Source organism: Esox lucius, chromosome 3 (assembly GCF_011004845.1).
Source record: "Esox lucius isolate fEsoLuc1 chromosome 3, fEsoLuc1.pri, whole genome shotgun sequence".
Lineage (NCBI taxonomy): Eukaryota > Metazoa > Chordata > Actinopteri > Esociformes > Esocidae > Esox > Esox lucius.
The window spans coordinates 23089699-23108688 of NC_047571.1; the positions used below are offsets into that span (position 1 = coordinate 23089699).

The 18990-nt window shown below is 44.2% G+C and overlaps 1 protein-coding gene across 1 annotated transcript; it reads left to right on the forward strand.

The window, feature by feature from the left end:
• Nucleotides 1–1274: 1274 nt before the first annotated feature.
• lig1 (ligase I, DNA, ATP-dependent) lies at nt 1275–18381 on the forward strand. Its single transcript, XM_010894556.3, has 27 exons — nt 1275–1430; nt 1897–1971; nt 4915–5098; nt 5594–5783; nt 6212–6346; nt 6432–6839; nt 7137–7380; nt 7600–7683; nt 7916–7972; nt 8064–8122; nt 8389–8502; nt 8626–8792; nt 10203–10279; nt 10640–10731; nt 10955–11054; nt 11343–11428; nt 11515–11630; nt 12681–12776; nt 13017–13127; nt 13271–13342; nt 14462–14606; nt 15457–15539; nt 15631–15783; nt 16075–16128; nt 16224–16367; nt 17571–17663; nt 18004–18381. Exons 1-27 carry the CDS (start codon nt 1414–1416, stop codon nt 18076–18078), a joined length of 3231 nt encoding a protein of 1076 aa, XP_010892858.3. The 5' UTR covers nt 1275–1413; the 3' UTR covers nt 18079–18381.
• Nucleotides 18382–18990: the final 609 nt, after the last annotated feature.

Below are 18990 nucleotides of genomic sequence, written 5' to 3' on the forward strand. Positions count from 1 at the left end.
AGGGAGGACAACTGGTCAGTGCCAAAAGGAGTCAATCATTTTGAGGCTTTGACTGGGACATACAGGGTGGAATGACATTTTGAGAGTTGTGGGGAAACATGAAACGGGAGAGAGTGATATTTGCCAGGAGAGGGAGTAGGTTCATCATGTGCTGTTTGCATGTAGGCATTATCACGGGGAGAAGGAGGAGTGCAAAAGTAGATTGTGTGGAAGTTTTCAATGCAAATGTAACATTAAATAATCCCTCAGAACATTTGATTTTTCATGTTTTATAGTTATAGACTTATAGTTTGAACTAGTGGATTAGGTATTGTTGTAGTGCTGTCAGGTTAATAAGTGTGTTCATTGTGGGTAAGATAATAGATTTACACTACTCAAAATTAAGTGAACACTTAAAACACACATCGGGCCTTGATGAACGAAATATATTAAAGAGCAAAATCTTTACTGTACATTGTGTAGTTCATTGAGAACAAAATGACGTAACAACGGTCAATGCGAACCAAAATCACTACCAATACATAACGTTTCAGAGGTTCTGAATTGGATTCAGGTCTGGGGGACATGAGGGCCAGTCGATGGCATCAATGTCTTCGTCGTCCAGGAACTGCCTACACACTATGGCCACATGAGGCCAGGCATTGTCCTGCACCATGCGGAACCCAGGGCCCTCTGCACCAGTTTAAGGTCTGACGATGGGTCTGATAATTTCATCCTGATACCTAACAGCAGTCAGGTTACTGTTAGCTAGCACGTGGAGGTATATGCCTGCCCAGACCATCACAGACTCATGTCTGTCACGTGTGCTCCGTGTGAACCTGCTCTCATCTATGCGGCGCCAATGACGGACCTGCAAATCAAGCTGCGTGGTGCTGAGCTGTGAGCACAAGTCCCACTAAAAGACGTCGGGCCCTCATGTCACCTTCATGGAGTCTGTTTCTGACAGTTTGGTGCTCCTCCTTGCACAAAGGAGCAGAAACTCGTCCTGCTGCTGGGTTGATGCCCTTCTACGGCCCTGTCCAGCTCTTCTTTTGTATCTCCTCCAGGCTCTTGAGACTGCACTGCACTTTTGAGCAATGTAGATCTGCTACATAACTTCGCACTCAGGGCCACAATCCAGTAGAGTGGGTGGCAGTAATGCACCATCTACTTTGCGTGCCAACCGCCTAGCTAAATACCGTAGAGGAAGAAGATATTACTCCACTCCAGCAGGCGGCAGTATCAAAGCCGTATTTGGGATAACATAACACTACGAACATATTTCAAGGCGACAAACCTGACGTCACTTTGGCGCCGAATGTTTCAATAGCTTTTCTGCGCGGGTTATTAACCAAGACACAAAGTAATTTTTTAGGTCGTACCAGGGAATTTCAAATAAATTCACTTGACCCCTAAGGAAAACTACAAGACAGTATGCAGCGAAGCATAGCGTAAGTAACCATGATTTCTTTTTCGTGAAACATTGTTAGCCGAGTTAATGACGTTAGCTAACTTAAAGATAGGTTTTAGTTAGCAGTTTTGTGCGAACTGGAATAGTTCACTAACCAGTAGTGCAGACAATTAACTGAAATAATAATTGCCACAAGGCGTTTAAGACAAATAAAGCAGTTCGCTTTTTAGTTATCGTGGATTTTTCCAAATTTCTAGCTAGTTAGCAAAGATGTGAACAATGCACTTTCTTGGGATGACTACTCGTTTTGTTAATGTGTAAAACGTTGCTTATGTAGTCGACTTATGGCCTGAAAATAAAAGCGACGTACTGTACTTACCATTAGCCTCTATGCCGAGTCATGTAGCTGTTTTGTATAAAGGCATAATGTAGCTGTTTTGTCAGATACTTGGATTTTTCCATATCCGATTTCTTTGACTAATCTAACATTTTCCTTTCCCCCAAAGGTCTTTCTTTCAGCCCAAAACAGGCAAAGAAAAGGAAAGCAAAAAGACTAATGGTCCAGTGAAAGAGAAACCAGAGTAAGTGTTCAAGGCCTGGCGTGAGGGAGGCATGGTGTTTATATACAGTGGGGGGAACCAATATTTGATACACTGCCGGTTTTGCTACTTACAAATCTTGTCGAAGTCTGTAATTTTTATCATAAGTACACTTAAACTGTGAGAGACGGAATCTAAAACAAAAATCCAGAAAATCACATTGTACGATTTTTAAATAATTAATTTGCTTTTTATTGCATGACATAAGTATTTGATCACCTACCAACCAGTAAGCATTCCGGCTCTCACAGACCTGTTAGTTTTTCTTTAAGAAGCCCTCCTGTTCTCCACTCATTACCTGTATTAACTGCACCTGTTTGAACTCGTTACTTGTATAAAAGACACCTGTCCACACACTCAATCAAACAGACTCCAATCTCTCCACAATGGCCAAGACCAGAGAGCTGTGTAAGGACATCAGGGATAAAATTGTAGACCTGCACAAGGCTGGGATGGGCTACAGGACAAAAGGCCATCAGCTTGGTGAGAAGGCAACAACTGTTGGTGCAATTATTAGAAAATGGAAGAAGTTCAAGATGACGGTAAATCTCCCTCGGTCTGGGGCTCCATCCAAGATCTCACCTCGTGGGGCATCAATCCTCATGAGGAAGGTGAGGGATAAACCCAGAACTACACAGCAGGACCTGGTCAATGACCTGAAGAAAGCTGGGAGCACAGTCTCAAAGAAAACCATTAGTAACACACTACGCCGTCATGGATTAAAATCCTGCAGCGCACGCAAGGTCCCCCTGCTCAAGTCAGCACATGTCCAGGCCCGTCTGAAGTTTGCCAATGACCATCTGGATGAGCCGGAGGAGGAATTAGAAGGTCATGTGGTCTGATGAGACAAAAATAGAGCTTTTTTCCTCGCTGTGTTTGGAGGAAGGAGGATGAGTACAACCCCAAGAATACCATCCCAACCGTGAAGCATGGAGGTGGAAACCTCATTCTTTGGGGATGCTTTTCTGCAAAGGGGACAGGACGACTGCACCGTATTGAGGGGAGGATGGATGGGGCCATGTATCGCGAGATCTTGGCCAACAACCTCCTTCCCTCAGTAAGAGCATTGAAGATGGGTCGTGGTTGGGTCTTCCAGCATGACAACGACCCGAAACACACAGCCAGGGCAACTAAGAAGCATCTCAAGGTCCTGGAGTGGCCTAGCCAGTCTCCAGACCTGAACCCAATAGATAATCTTTGGAGGGAGCTGAAAGTCCGTATTGCCCAGTGACAGCCGAAACCTGATGGGTATTGAGAAGGTCTGTATGGAGGAGTGGGCCAAAATCCCTGCTGCAGTTTGTGCAAACCTGGTCAAGAACTACAGGAAACGTTAGATCTTTGTAATTGCAAACCAAGGTTTCTGTACCAAATATTAAGTTCTGCTTTTCTGATGTATCAAATACTTGTCATGCAATAAAATGCAAATTAATTACTTAAAATTCATACAATGTGTTTTTCTTGATTTTTGTTTTAAATTCTGTCACACACAGTTGAATAGTGCCTATGATAAAAAATTACAGACCTCTACATGCTTTGTAAGTGGGAAACACTGCCGATTTTTACAGGTTATCAAATACTTGTTCTCCCCACTGCATGTATAGGAAACTGATACGTTTCTCATTAAGTTACTAATAAACAGTATGTGGATGCTTCCCAATTAACTACCTAATCCCTACCTTGTTGATTTTTCACATCACAGGGACCATTATAGGAACAGTGAAATAAATGGCATTCAATTAGTTTTGTCATGAATAAGCCCTGCAGAGAAGCATTTTATATGCCCATGTTTTTGGCAAAAGCTTAAAGGACATAGAAGTATTATATGTAAAACTTTATTGAATTGCTGTGGATGCCAATATCCATAGCATAACACCCTGCGTCCCACTGCTGGTTTGCCTCTGAAGCTAAGCAGAGATTGGGAGCTGGTTGGACCCTGTATGGGTGACCAGATGCTTCATGAAGTGGTGTTTTAGGACCAGTAGAGGGTGTCATATCCCAATGGCCCATGGTGATGTAAGGGACATTGCCCTGTGTGGGGTACTGTCTTTTGGCTGTGATGTGAAACGGGTGTCCTGACTGTCAGGGATGTGGGAGAAATTGTTACAGTAATGTTGCCACAATCCGGATCGCCAAAACAGCCAGTAAATGGTACGGGAAGGCTTGTCTAGATCGTGCGTGCGTGTTAGGTCTTACTGTACGAATGGGGACCAAATGTCCCAATGAGTAGTAAAACCAGAAAAAATTGACCTCATTGGGACCTTTTGCCAGTCCCCGTGAGGCAAAGGTCAATTTCCGGCTCAGGGTTTAGGGTCAAACTTACAATTGATTTTATAGTTAGAGTTGGGGTTTCTTTAAGGTCCAGGCGTTGTTGGTTAAGTTTAGGGTTAAGGTTAGGCATAAATGTTACTTTATTGGGGTTAGGTTAAGGGTTAGGTTTAGGGCAAGGGAGCATGCAATTTCATTTTTCTGGTCCCCATGAGGGTAGCTGTACAAACTTGTGTGTGTGTGTGTGTTGGAATTTCCTCAAAGTATGCCAGTATACTATTCTTCCAAAGCAGTTTCTGTGTTTTTCTCACTCCTGCTTTTAGGGAGATGGGGAAACCTAACTGGAATCCTATCCACCTGCACTGGTTTCATTACCTTTGTTGTCAATTGGCAGCACATTGCATTGCGGCTAAAGTTAGCTTTGCAACCGCTTGATGCAAAATGACAGCCTGCACGTGATTGGTCTAGAGTCTGAAGAATAGTCTCCTTTCATTGACCCAGAGTTTTAAATCTCTTCTGGTATATATCCCTCTGGTCTGAAGTGGAGCTCTGTTCAAGAAGTAGGGTAACTGAGTTGTCCTTGCTTTGATGACATTTGACCAGGTGAAAGTAAAGCTAATGGTCTGATGTGTAATAACTTTTTATTTGTGTCTTTGCAAGACCTGTCAAATGTCCGCTGAAAGTGCAGAATGGGGTCCAGAGTGAGACGGATTCCCCCGTAAAGAAGTCAAGTAAACGCAGTCGTCAGATCCTGGACAGTGACGACGATGACCCGTCGGCTGGCAAAGAACAGTCGGTCAGACAGGATAAAGAGGACAAGCCTGTCAAGCCAAAAAAAGAGCAGGTATAGATTCCATATGTACATCAGATTATCATTGTTTCCACCCCCTCAAACTGGGTCTTTATTCACCAGGCATCTTAGAGTTCTTGTCTCAACTTGAACACATCGCCGCTATTGTTTACATGTGCTGCATCCTGTGGGATGTGCCAAGCGATTGAGAATACAAACCACATATAGACAAGCCAGCAGAGCAATGCATAAAGTATTTATGCATGTTTCCTCTGGGCATTTAATCACCAGTACTGCACCTACCAAAAGCGCCAACTACCAGACAACCAGTTAAGGAAATCCAGACTCCTATTTATTTGACACTGTTCCATGTGTCAAATAAAAAAAAAAATCTGGCAACTTTTAGATGATATCCTGTGGAGTAACCATAGTAACATAGACTGGTATCTTAGCCATTAGAACCTGTAGGGCGACTCAATAGGGCCGCTGGTCTCTGCAGTTGAAGACAGGAGGTGGATTGTGTGAATAAGACCTCGGTTTTCCTGACAGGATGAAGAATTGAAGGCGGTGTCCACCCCCTTGACTCCTGTTGCTGCCCCAGCCACACCTGTGACTTCAGCGACACCCGTGACCCCAGCCACACCTGTGACTTCAGCCACACCCGTGACCCCAGCAGCGTCTGGAACGCCCGAGACCCCCACATCTATCTCACCGTCCGGAATACCCAAACGCCGGACCGGTCAGCCTCTAACTTTACCTATTCGTGGCCATTGATGAAACGCTGTTCGTCTTTTCTCATCTAATATTGTGATTTCCACAGATGTTAGAAATGTCTGAAAAACAGATATGTTGTCTTATTGGCTCCAGGTGTGTGTTAATTTTTAATTGATTTCTCAAAGAAAAGAGTTGAACAGAAGCTCAGAGAACAGAGGTGTGGCCAAAGTGGTGCCTGGATTTAATCTGTCTGGATTTAATCTGTTATTTTAGATTTGTTGTAACATCAGCATTTGTACCATTTCAAACCGTTTTCACTGGCATTTTGTTCTGATGCGTGGACCGCACACCTGAATGAATCTGCTCTACTTGTTGGCGGAGTTGCACTGAATTCCCATAAACATTTCCAGTATGCAAAGTAATGCATCTCTACGTTTTCTGTCTCACCTGTAGCCAGGAAGCAGTTCCCAAAGAGGAAGCTGGACAGTCAGAGTGGCAGTGAGAAGGATCAGGAGGAGGACGAGGCAAAGGAGAGGCAAGGCCAGGAGAATAAAAGGGCAAGGGTTGACAAAAAACAGGACAGCACCGGTACGTTCATTTTCCTCCCTTACAAGTGTCTCTTAATGCCTCTTTCATCTATTGTCTTGATCCATTTCACTCTTTCCATCTGTAGAGAACGAAGAGGAAGCGATGGAGGTAGGAGAGGAGGAAAAATGTTTGGATGGACTTGAGGTGGAGCCGAACAAACCAGAGAAGAAAGAGAAGCATGAAGAGAAGACCCACCAAGACGAGAAGGAGAAAGCAATCGATGCAAATGAAACTGCGACCAAGAATTCAGAGGAAGATGGAAAGAAGTTAAAAGATGAAAAGGGGAAAGGAAAAAGTCCTAAAGCTCAAATGCTGAAAGAAAAAAGTCCTAAAAATGAAAAGGCAAAAGAAAAAAGTCAGAGAAGTCAAAAGAAAGAGAAGGAAAGAAGTCCTAAAAATGAAAAGCAGCCAATAAAGGAAGAAATAGTTACAAAGGAGGAGAGAGTGTCAGAAAGCCCTCAAGCCAAGAAAGCCCCCATCAGTAGTTTCTTTGGTGAGATTTCTCCCCCACTTCCACGTCTCTATGAATACATTTGCCTTCTGCATTTTGTTTACAGGAAACCTGAAGGAGTCGGTGTTCCAAATTGCTCTATTCCTTCCGTAGTGCACTACCATGGCTGCAAGGCCTATGGTTGTCATGTTTAACTGAAATTTGTTTTGGGGTGTTTTTGAAGAAATTTGAAGGTGTTTAAGAGGCTTATAAACTGCCGACATGGCAGTTGTTCAAATAAATGTAAAATCCTTTGTACCTTATGTTGAAGTCTGAATATTAGTTTCCTCTGTAATCTAGCTCCCAGGAAAGCCGCTATGAAGATGGAGAAAGCTGAGAAGAAGAGCGAGGGAGACCAGAAGGAGAAGAGCGAGGGAGACAAGAAGGAGAAGAGCGAGGGAGACAAGAAGGAGAAGAGCGAGGGAGACAAGAAGGAGAAGAGCGAGGGAGACAAGAAGGAGAAGAGCGAGGGAGACCAGAGCGTGGAGCAGAAGGAAGGGGCCAAGGTGCCCAGTACCTCTGAGGACATTAAGGACCAGAAAGGGTAAGAGACTGTCAGATGAAAGGCTGTTCCCCCCCTGGGCTTCCTCCCTCCATCTCATTAAGAGTTTCTTCTCCTTTTGATCCATTGCTGCGTGCGAGTGCGCACGTTGGTAGAGGAGCAGAGTGTCTCTTCACCTGTAAATGTGTCCCCGTTTCTGAAGGTTTCCTACAGTGAAATAGTGCGACGCAATGTATAATTGGCAGGGGTTTCTTTCCTCAGTGGCAAGGCAGACCGGTCCCAGTTTGACCCGTCCAGACCCAACTACCACCCTGTGGACCATGCCTGTTGGGTGCAGGGACAGAGGTAGGTCCAACCCATGGTCACAAGACCACACTCATCTGTTACATGCCTCAACCTGTGTGAACTAGGTGCTGAACTGATCCAAACCGGGAGGCCATGTCTATCATTCTTCCAATGAAATGCTTTAAATGTTGTTTTCATTTGTGTTGCTGGAGTGTTCTTTTATGAAGTTTGACTATACATCAACCTATACTGGACTTATTTCAACCGTCTGTGCCTATTTTCTCTTTCGCAGGGTCCCTTATTTGGCTGTTGCACGCACCTTTGAAAAGATAGAGGAAGACTCTGGCAGGTAAGACATTTTCATATACCTCCCATGTTACTTTTTATTTTTACTTTCACATTGTGTTGTTTACCAAATGCAAACCTTTTGTCTCTTCTAGGTTGAGGAACATTGAAACTTTGTCAAATCTTTTCCGCTCTGTGATCGCTCTCTCTCCAGGTACCGTTGTTGTTTGGTTTTGGAGTTATTCTCCAATGTGTTTGCATGTGGAACATCTATTACCCCTTGGGAAAGATGTAGTATGAAATGAGCCTTGTTTGTGTATCCCAAATGGAACCCTATTTCCTGCATAATGTGCAGAGTGGTTACGGTCCCTTGTGAAAATGAATGCACTTTGGGAACTTGCTGCCATTTGGGACTGAGGTGAAGTGTAGGTAAATCGGCGATGCGTGCGCTGAGTTTGATTTCTTGGCATATTTTCCCAGAGGACCTGCTCTGCTGTGTCTACCTGTGTCTCAATCAGCTGGGGCCCGCTTACTTGGGCTTGGAGCTGGGAGTTGGAGAGACCGTGCTGATGAAAGCTGTTGCCCAAGCAACTGGTAAGAAACAGGCTCCCTGCTTTGTTATTTGTTAATTATCGTCCTTTGTTATTCATACATTTTTGTGTTTGCTTTAAGGCTCGGATCTCTCAATCTTATGGCCTTTATTGTTGTTGTTGCCAGGGCGACAGTTGGACAAAATCAAGGCGGAGGCTGCGGAGAAGGGAGACTTGGGGTTGGTGGCTGAGAGTTCCCGTAGCAACCAAAGAATTATGTTCCAGCCAGCCAGTCTGACAGCGGTGGGCGTGTTCAACAAACTGAAAGACATTGGGAACATGAGTGGGAACTCTGTGAGTGTTGTTTGCATCTGCACTCACTGGCCAGTTTATGTACTCTTCCCGGTTCACAAACAAGGAACATGTACCTGCAGTGAGTTACATGGTCTTGGCTGACTACACGCAGTAAGCAGACTGGTGCAGACGTCCAGTTACTGCTCAGTTGAATGCTAGAATGGGCATAGCGTGAACTAAGCGACTTTGAGCTTGGTGAGGTTGACTGTGCCAGCCACATTGGTTTCAGTATCTCGCAAACAGATGCCCTTCTGGGATTTCCACTCTTTTGAAATTTCTTTTGAATGGTTTTAATCAGGATTTTGTTTTGCCACTGATCAACAAAGTCCATAATATTTCCACAATAAATGTGGAATAGTCGGTGGGCGTGGATACTTTGGAGTGCACTTTTGCATCTTTGACGCTCTGCTGTGTCCGCTGTCTTTTCCAGTTGATATGCACTAACGTGTTTTTGACTGACACTGGGATTATCAGTCATGCTAGTCCCAATAAGACTTGGCCATGATCCCATTATTTGCAGCGAATACATCGTTTGGCATAGCTTGAGATTGACCAGAAATTCAGGTCCCCTGCCATAGGTCCGTCTGTCTGAAATTCTCTTGGGTATGCTCCTATTTCAACGTATTGTTCAGTATCACTGTGGAAAACCGCACTGGGGAAACTCTTCAACCAACCTCAGTCGTGATGAAAAGCCACTGTGCCGCGTAACGTTGGTTAGAGCTAGCCAGCGAACCGGCACCGAAGTTCAATAAACGCTGTCTTAGGTGTCGTGCTGTGCCAGACCAGGAAGGAATGCACTCCCAGAGTTGTAGTCTTTTGGATTTGGGAAGACTACATAATGTCTCTATCCAACGGACAACCGTGACTACACACACAATGACTTCGCGTTTGATCTGCACACCGTGGAAGCTTTTTGAAATTAAACCAAATGTGACTACATTTATTCAGTACACATTCCAACATACTCGTGTTTTTTTTTTTTTAGCTCACAAAGCTCATTCCTGTGTTCCTCCTGGCCAATTATGTTTTCTACAGATCTCACTGACCTACAAATTTCTGAAACATGATACATACCTCCTAAGGGTCCCCCAGGGTGAAATGCCCCTTTAACATTCTAAAAAACGTTTTGATTAATTCACTGATTTAAAATCTACATGCATTTCAGTCTGTCCCGGGAATAAGATGAGTAAATTTTGAATCAATCTACAATTTGAAAAGCATGAATTCACTTAGCTACTTACATTTAGTGTTCGTGACAAATTGCATCCTATTCCCTACATAGTTCACTACCTTTGACCTGTTCTGTGCTACTTTGTGTGTCCTTTTCCCTGTATCCTTTCTTATTATCTTTTTTTTTCCCACACTCCCTCTGAATCAATCTGCGTCCTCTCTCTCTCTTCCTCTCTGCAGGCCATGAATAAGAAGATCGACATCATCAAAGGCCTCTTTGTAGCCTGCCGCTTCTCTGAGGCCAGATACATTGTCAGGTAATCTGCCTTCACTTTACCACTGGTCGAATGTGCATGTCTCCAAAATGGCACACTTGCGGAAATTGGCTCTGGCCGAACTGTGCAGTTAGTGGCTAAAAGTAGTTCACTTCAAAGGGACGAGGGAGCAGTTTGCAGTGTGCTTTGCACCTGTCTGCACTCACTGAGCACACTGACATATTTTCAATTTTCCTTTGATTGATTTTTGGTTCCAAGCGCGCACTTTGATTTGTTTTAGAGGAGGGGACGCAGTTGAGCACGTTTTCCCATTCACCAGCAGGCGCTGGTTGTTACGGTAACAGAGTGAGATAATATAGTATTTGTATTGGATGGTTATTTTATTGATTGGTTGGTTGACAGGTCTCTGGCAGGGAAGCTGAGGATTGGCTTGGCTGAGCAGAGTGTACTAGCTGCCCTGAGTCAAGCAGTGTGTCTGACTCCTCCGGGACAAGGTTTTCACAATGTTCTCACAACATTTCACCCTGAACATTATCAATATTTACGCATTACCTCCAACTAAACACTGATTCATATAAGATTTCACTATCACAATGTTTTGCTCTCAATTCGGATTCACAGGATCAACACTCCAGTGTTTTCACAGTATAACCGATATGTCTTATGTCTCTGTCTTCTTTTAATCTGACTGAGATGTTCATTCATGTGTATTTCCAGAATTCCCTCCGGCGGTAATCGATGCAGGAAAAGGAATGAGTGCAGAAAAACAGAAATCCTGGATAGAGGAGAAAAGCCTAATACTAAAACAGACCTACTGGTACTGTACACCCCTAGAATGCCTTTTTGTACCCTGAAATGGCTGAACTGGTCATTTACCATGTCAGAATACCCCCAGAACCACTGTTTTTCATTAAATGACTATTTGTTAAGTATGTGGACAAATAGTCTCAACGACCAGGGCCACGCCTTGTTACCATATTAGAGCCACGACCTGTTTTAGGGCTTTCTACATCTTCTGGTTAATTATTAAGTGCACTTCTTTAGGGTCGTGTCGTTCCCTCAATTGGCAGACTCTTACTGTTGTTATTCCATCTGTCCCCTCCAGTGAGATGCCCAGCTATGATGTCATCCTCCCTGTCCTGCTGAAGGAAGGCATTGATGAACTGCCCAGGCACTGCAAACTCACCCCAGGTAGCTACACTTGTGGTGGCGGGCGGGCGGGCGGTTTGTGATGGCGGGCGGCTCTGTGGCTTGTGTTGATTTTGACTTCTTCTCAGGTATCCCTTTGAGGCCTATGTTGGCTCACCCCACTAAAGGTGTAGGAGAGGTGATGAAGAGGTTTGATGAAGCCGCTTTCACCTGCGAGTATAAGTATGATGGGGAGAGAGCACAGGTGTGTAGTTTCTCACATGAATAATAAAAGTAGCTAGCTTTAATTATTGTTATTAAGTGTTATACATCTCAGAATTTATTTTCACTGTATGATACTGAGAGAGCTTAACTGCCTTGCACAGAATAACCGTTCACACAAACGTTTAGTGCAGAGTCTCCATCTATTGGTGTTTATCGTTTGGATTTGTATATTTATTGGTCATTTGTTAGACCACAACATAATTCAGATTTAAAAGATGTACCATCAGGAAAACATTCAGTGGCACAGAAAGACAGGGACAATGTTCTGGAGAAGTACTTGAGAATAAGGATTCACATACTCCCAGTGCAGACAATTTAAAAATATGAATAGTCATTCTGGTCGTCCTGAGTGTGTAGTGGTGCAGTGACGTTAAGAGCACCCGTGCAAATATTAGATCTTCATTATGGTAAATCCCTGGACGTTTGTCTATTGTTACTTAATCTCTTTGGCAGTTGGCCCCTCCCAGTCGAGGCATGTGACGTTGGTTCTCCTCATTCACTTCTCATCCCTCCTCTCCATCTCTTTCTCGAAGCACATTGGAGCAGAACATCTAAGGGTTCTCCCCTAGATCTAAGGGTGGTTCCTCTCCAGTGCGTTTTGAAGAGGAGGCTGAGAAGAGAGACGCTTGTTGAGGAGGGATTCAGGGGTGTCGGTGGGGGGAGAAAACAATGGACATCACTTGATTTTTCTCTGAACTGTGTGACGTCTCCTATTCTCTGGGCCATTAAGCTGCGGCGTGACTGCCACCAGGAGGAGCTCTAACATGCTGTTTCTAGCGCTTCTGTTTACACACGCAGTTGGGTATCAATTATTCTTTGAGATTCATTGCATCCTGTCTCCTCATTATATAGTTATATTGGTGGATCAGGTCTCTCCCCTCATTTCTCCAATGGGGTTTGAGATGAGGAATTTGGGGGAAAATAATTGAGTGGCCTTTTACTCTACCTGTGTCTGTCTCGACTCCGCCTACGATGTGAAACTCGGACCTTGTTATTGGTTGAATAAGTTTTGATTATTATTTTTTCATAGATCCATATCTTAGAGAACGGAGAAGTTCGCATTTTCAGTCGCAACCAGGAGGACAATACCACCAAATATCCCGATATCATCTCTCGCATTCCCACGGTAATAACACTAGCCCTCCCGCATGTATCCCAAATGTCACCCTATTTACTAAATTGCACTGCTTTAGACAAGAGCCCTGATCTGAAGTAGTGTATTATGTAGACTCTTAGGGTGCCCTTTGGGACTGCCCCTGAGACAGCATCTCAGCCCCTTAATCATGTTCATATGCACACTACTACACACACTGCATGAATAATAACCCCCCCGTCTCGTCTCGTCTCCTGCCTCCATGTTTCTCAGGTTAAGAGGGAGTCTGTGGTGTCCTGTGTGTTGGATGCTGAGGCGGTTGCTTGGGACCGAGAGAAGAAACAGATCCAGCCATTCCAGGTGCTCACCACGCGGAAGAGGAAGGTGAGGGGCGGGGTCACACGGTCTCCGTGATTTCCATAGCTTTCCAACTCGATGGGAGTTGCCCAGGCCGCTGTGGTAGTGGAATGTGACCTCCCACCAGTATGGCTCTGACAGCTGTTCGCTGACTTGTGTGATTTTTGCAGGATGTGGACGCAGCTGATGTCAAGGTCCAGGTGTGTGTGTACGCCTTTGACCTGCTCTATCTCAACGGAGAGGTAAGTTGCTGGCTTTTATGGAATCCTTTTTTTAATCTATTTGTTTTTCCCGAGTTTCCTTTCAGCTGAGTGTTTTTGTTTTCAAAGCCATACTTCAAATAGAAAAACAACCAGATTGGATGTTCTAATTCTGCAACAATGCTTAAACCATGTCAGGAGCAATTTTATGTTCGGTAAAAGAAAATCACACCCACCCCACTTTTGTAAGCTGCCTACTTCGGAAGCACCTCTCTTAGTATAGCCTGTCCCTTTTCGGTTCTGCCTTTGCTTTCTAGATGTCTTCATAGCTTAGTCAGAGGTCAAGTTATCAGCTTGTTGGCTAGCTGGCTTAAAATTAGCCTGATTCAAAAAGGGATTAAAGTTGTGTTCTTGCACAGTAGTCAGTCACTTCCTCGCAGTACAGCTGCGTCAATGTGGCCTGGGGTTAGAATCCTGTTTGTGACCCACCAACTGGCCTGGTGATCCCACAGAGGGAGGTGCGAATTGGATCATCGCTGCCCCGGGTGGTTGGGTGTTCGACGCGGCAGCCTTCTCTGTTTTTTAGTGACTCCTTGTGGTAGGTCGGGGACCTGTAATCTGTCGTGGTCATTGGCCGGGGAATGCAATCCCCTCCAGGGTGCAGGTGTACACACGTTGGTTGAGCAAGCGCTGTGATATGTTGCAGAAAGGCATGGTGCAATCTTTCATTATGGCCTTGCCTCGAGCCGTCGAGGCAAGGCCATAATCCCAAATTGGACATCAGAAAAAAGTGGCCCTTTAAAGCTTTCGTCCCATAAAGAACTGGAAATGTAATTAGGGTTTCCGAAATCGAACATGCCTTGCTTTCACCAGATATCACCCACTTGATAACCACCAGAAGTTACGATTTTCAGGACAATGTAAATGAACCTGTAAAGCGACTTCCACTTTTAGATGTAAACTACAGTACAGTCCGTCCTACCTGTGCCACATTTTCTGAATTGGGTGTGCAGTGCCGGAGAGAACCTGTTCTAAAAAAAAAAAAAAATATATCTAGATTTTTGTTCCATTATGGAAGATGTAGTTTCAGCTGTTTCTTTGAATATCCACCAGCCCTCATTGTAATGATCGTCATTTCAGTGGTGATGTTGTCTGTTTCAGTCTTTGGTAAAGCAGACCTTGTCTCGGCGTAGGGCTCTGCTGAAGGAGAGCTTTCAAGAAAAGGAGGGAGAGTTCGTGTTCGCCCGCGCCATCGACTCAAATGACACGGACGCCATCGCGGAGTTCCTGGAGCAATCTGTCCGAGGTGTGTTTTTGCGTGTCCGAGCCGAGCGTGTGTCGGGGCGGTGTGTATGTATGGGAGATCAATCCGGTCTCGTGATTCTCTCCTCCAGTTGTTTGTCCATGTGTTGGGCCGTTCCCTAATTTGAACCATATTCCCTATGTAGTGCCCTATGCTGGACTACAGCTGCAGCTCTGCTGCAGTCTTTAAATAGAAACCATTTGCTTTCAGGACTTCAACTTCCATGACAATCTGTTCTTTTTATTGCCTGAACATTGTGTTGCAGTGGAACCACAGTGTAGTGTCATGAGTCCCAATACATTCCAAATTCCCACCCCAGTGAGTTCTTGTTCCAAGTGTCTCCCTCTGATTTCCTAGGGTGCAGAGGCTGTCTGTTGATCGTTCTGCTGCAGCGTGGCTTAGAAATCTGCTGTCTCTCCTTCATATCCAGTCATCTTAAAATATGTTGGTTGGGACTGCCCCACTGCATTGATAAAAACAGTATGAGGAAAAATGTGCTCGATATAGAATAATGGTGATAATGTTTGTCATTTGAATAATGGTGATAATGTTTGTCCGACTGAAATCTGCCTTCTGCTTTTGGAGAAAAACCTCCAAGTTGGGTACTGCCTCATGGGGTGCCCCAGGAGCCCTGGGGGTGTGTTGCCTTGCTCAAGGTCAGAACAACAGATTTTCTACTTGTTGGTTTGAGCACCTTTTGGCTACTTGGACAAAACCCAGTGCTAGGCTACCTCCTCCTCCAGTGGCATTTTGAGTCTATGGGGCTTGGTCAAGTGTAGTGCTCTATATAAAGAAGGGCTCCATTTGGGGCACCCATTTCATATTCTGTCTGTTATTTGTGATGAATAATCAGACTCCTGTGAGGGGCTTATGGTGAAGACTCTGGAGAAAGATGCTACCTACGAAATCGCCAAGCGCTCCCACAACTGGCTGAAGGTATGTGCCTCTCACATGCGCGCACACACAAGCACGCGCGAGTTACCTCGTAATGACGTCACATGAATGCCGGTCATTGGTGTCGTCCTAGCTGAAGAAGGACTATCTCGATGGGGTCGGGGACACGATGGACCTGTGTGTGATCGGAGCGTATCTGGGGAAGGGCAAGAGAACGGGGATGTATGGAGGCTTCCTGCTCGCCTGCTATGATGAGGACAATGAGGAGTTCCAGTCTGTCTGCAAGGTCAGTGTGCGTTTGTGTCCGTGTGCGCGTTTGACTTTGACATTGTGTCATGGTGTGTGCGTCATAGTGTACCTGCCTGCGAGGGAACTTTTTGTCGCTCCGTCTCAGTTGGTTTATCTCTCTGAAAGGTAACACAGTGCCTCAGGCCAAAGAGGATAAAGGCATTTTGCACTGGGAGTTCTGTTGCATTTCTGTGTTTGTGAGGGCTTTTTTTCCCCTGCGAAAGGTCTTTTCTGGCTCACCACAGGGACTTTTTTATTTTTTATTTTATGGGTTCTTTTGTCTTTGCAGATTGGGACGGGTTTCAAGGATGAGGATTTGGAGCAACATTACAAATTCTTAAAGGTAACCGACAGTCTGCTCCTGTTTTGTGCACGTTAATGCCTCTGAGCCCAGAGTGTCTCTAGCAAACCTCCACTAAACTCTTTGTTTTTTTCCAGGAGCACATTCTGCCCAAGCCCCGTCCGTATTATCGCGTGGACCCCTCCGCCGGTCCGGATGTCTGGCTGGATGCCGTTCAGGTATGGGAGGTGAAGTGTGCTGACCTGTCACTTTCGCCCATCTACAAGGCTGGCATGGGATTGGTAAGTAAAGCCTTTCTTAGTATCCTGGCTGATTCATGATAACATTTGGATTTCCTGTTTGCTTTGTTGTCCACTGTTTTTGTCCCAATAAAAGTGTAGCTCTGAATAGGGAATAGGGTATCATTTGTAAGTACGAAGAATTTGGAAATTGTACGTTCCGACGGTGTAGTTGTAGACCTGCAGAGAATATTTTACTTCAGAATTCTGCCCTCTTGCAAATCTACAGTGTGTTGTTGCAGGAGCCGTCGTGGGTTTAGGTGTCATGTAGTGGAGCTGTGGTGTTTGCGTTGGGCAACCCACTCAACATACACTAGCAAAAACAGTAACGGTGAGATTACTGTGGAAAATGTCATGCACCCACCGTTTATAGCAGTACTGCTGAAAGGAGAGCATTACCAGTCATAAAGAAATCCGCAAAAAGCTCTAGAGAGAACTTGTCTAAATGTGGGAATCACTTACAGGCTAGAGAAGAATACAGAGGCTGATATGGACCTAAAAAGTGAGTTGCCGGAAGCTAGACGATGGGTATTCTATACCACACGTTGAATAACGTTAGCTAGTACGTAAAGCTAGCTAGCCTTTATCGAGTTAGCTGATAAGGCCTTCTTGACTTGTAAACACATCTTTTCTTATTCCACTTGGCGACACTTGATGGCCGATATTACTCTTTCTCTCCAGTTGATTGGTCTCTTAAAGTTGCTAAAAATATTTCAAGGGGCAATGACACATTGATTTTCCTTAAATCATTTTTTGTGAACTTACCATTTAGCGGCCGTATTACCCTCAACATTTCTATAGGCCTAGGTCTTACTTCAACTAAATCTAAGGCCTGTATTCAACCTCAAAGTGGCAGTTCTGACCAAAAATCCTATTTATATCACCTCTGTTACTCTAAAGCTCTTTGTCTATATGGGTCCTAATCTTTGATTTATGTCAGGTCTCAAAGTGCTTTGCGTTATTACTAGACCAAGCTTGATTATATCATGGTATTAAGTTAGATTAAATAAAGTCTTGGTGTCCTTGAATCAATAGTTTCTAATCTTAAGTCTTTTGCTGCTGGGTTCAAAAGGCAAACTAGAAGGGGGGGGGGGGACTTGTTATGGTCGTCACATTTCAATGTTGTTTAGCAGCAGCTGAGGTCAAACAAACTGTTTTAGGTGAAAAGGTGATTCATAGCTTTGTTTTGGCCCTCTTGTTTCCCAGTGTGACCCAGAAAAGGGCATCTCTCTTCGCTTCCCACGCTTCCTGAGGATCAGAGATGACAAGAAGCCGGAAGAAGCCACTTCAGGAGGACAGGTACATGAAGACACTTGTCACGCGCTGAATTGATGCCCTATCTTGTAGCACCTTATTTCTTCCAGTGCATCCTGTAGAACAGAGAGGCGGTGTGACTCCCATTCGGTCTCTGGCAGGTTTCTTCCATGGCAATTGATGATTTCTATGTCTGCACTGTCTAGATATCTGCTTGAATGATCACTCTCTTGTTGTGCAGCTCTACTCCTCATACAAATTCTCCACATTATACAACTTTGGTATTCTGTTTTTGTCCTGTGCCTGTTCTTTTGGTATCCTATCTGTCTGAAATCACATTTCAGAGATTTTAATGTGTTTCTGTGATTGTGTTAATCTATTCCAGATTGCTGATTTGTACCAGAAGCAGCAGGTTGTTCAGAACCAAGGAGACAAGGCTGACCTTGAGGACTACTACTGACCTCATCCATGGATTGTCCGTCGCCGTTGTCTCGGGTGCACTCTCGATTTGTACATAGATTTTTTATAAAAAAGAAATAATATGAATGGGGCCATGTCAAAGCTAAAAACAAAGACCTGCGTGGTAGTCTGGCTTTAGGTACTGCTGTAGGCTTAGACAATGTTTATGACATGTCAGCGTTTTGTGCACATTGGTGTTGTCAGAGACATTTTAATTAACTTAACCATATATGAATGTGTTCCACAATTGTCAATGAAAAAATTACAATGGTGACTGAATAAAGGCTCTGCCAATTTTAAAATATTTAATCGGTGTTCGTTTTAACCGCTGTTGAGCCTAGAATCTGTTTTATGAATTGAAAAGGCTGTTTTCTCCCAATACAGTTTAAGGCTGGTTTCGGACAAAAAACACCTTTTTAGTCTAGGACTTGATTTGTGTTCCGGAAGCCATCTGATACAGTATGAAGAACATGAGGTTGTTATAGACATGCGTTGTCATTATTCATTAGCAGTGCATATCACCGTAACACTTCTGTTCTTTCTTTATTTAATCTAAAGACAGTGTTCTAAAGCATTTCATTTTAGTTCATACCTGTGAGTGTCTACTTTGCCAGTAGATGGCCACTTAAAATAAATGCATAATTGAAGTAATACTCATGCTATGGAAAGGAAATGGTTTGCTTCCCCCCAACCCCACCCAGTTGCATTCCATAAATCAACCTGTATTCAGCAATATTTAAAATTTTGTTCTGAGGATATATAAGCTTATTCTTTATTCAGGTTTATAATTCCGGCTGTGGTTGAATACAACTTACTGAAAAATGGCGATCCCTTTGTTGCTGTTCTATGAGTCAGCCAGTGCAATAAGAATGAGTTAAGACTTTAATAACATTCGCGTAATCCTAGCAGTACA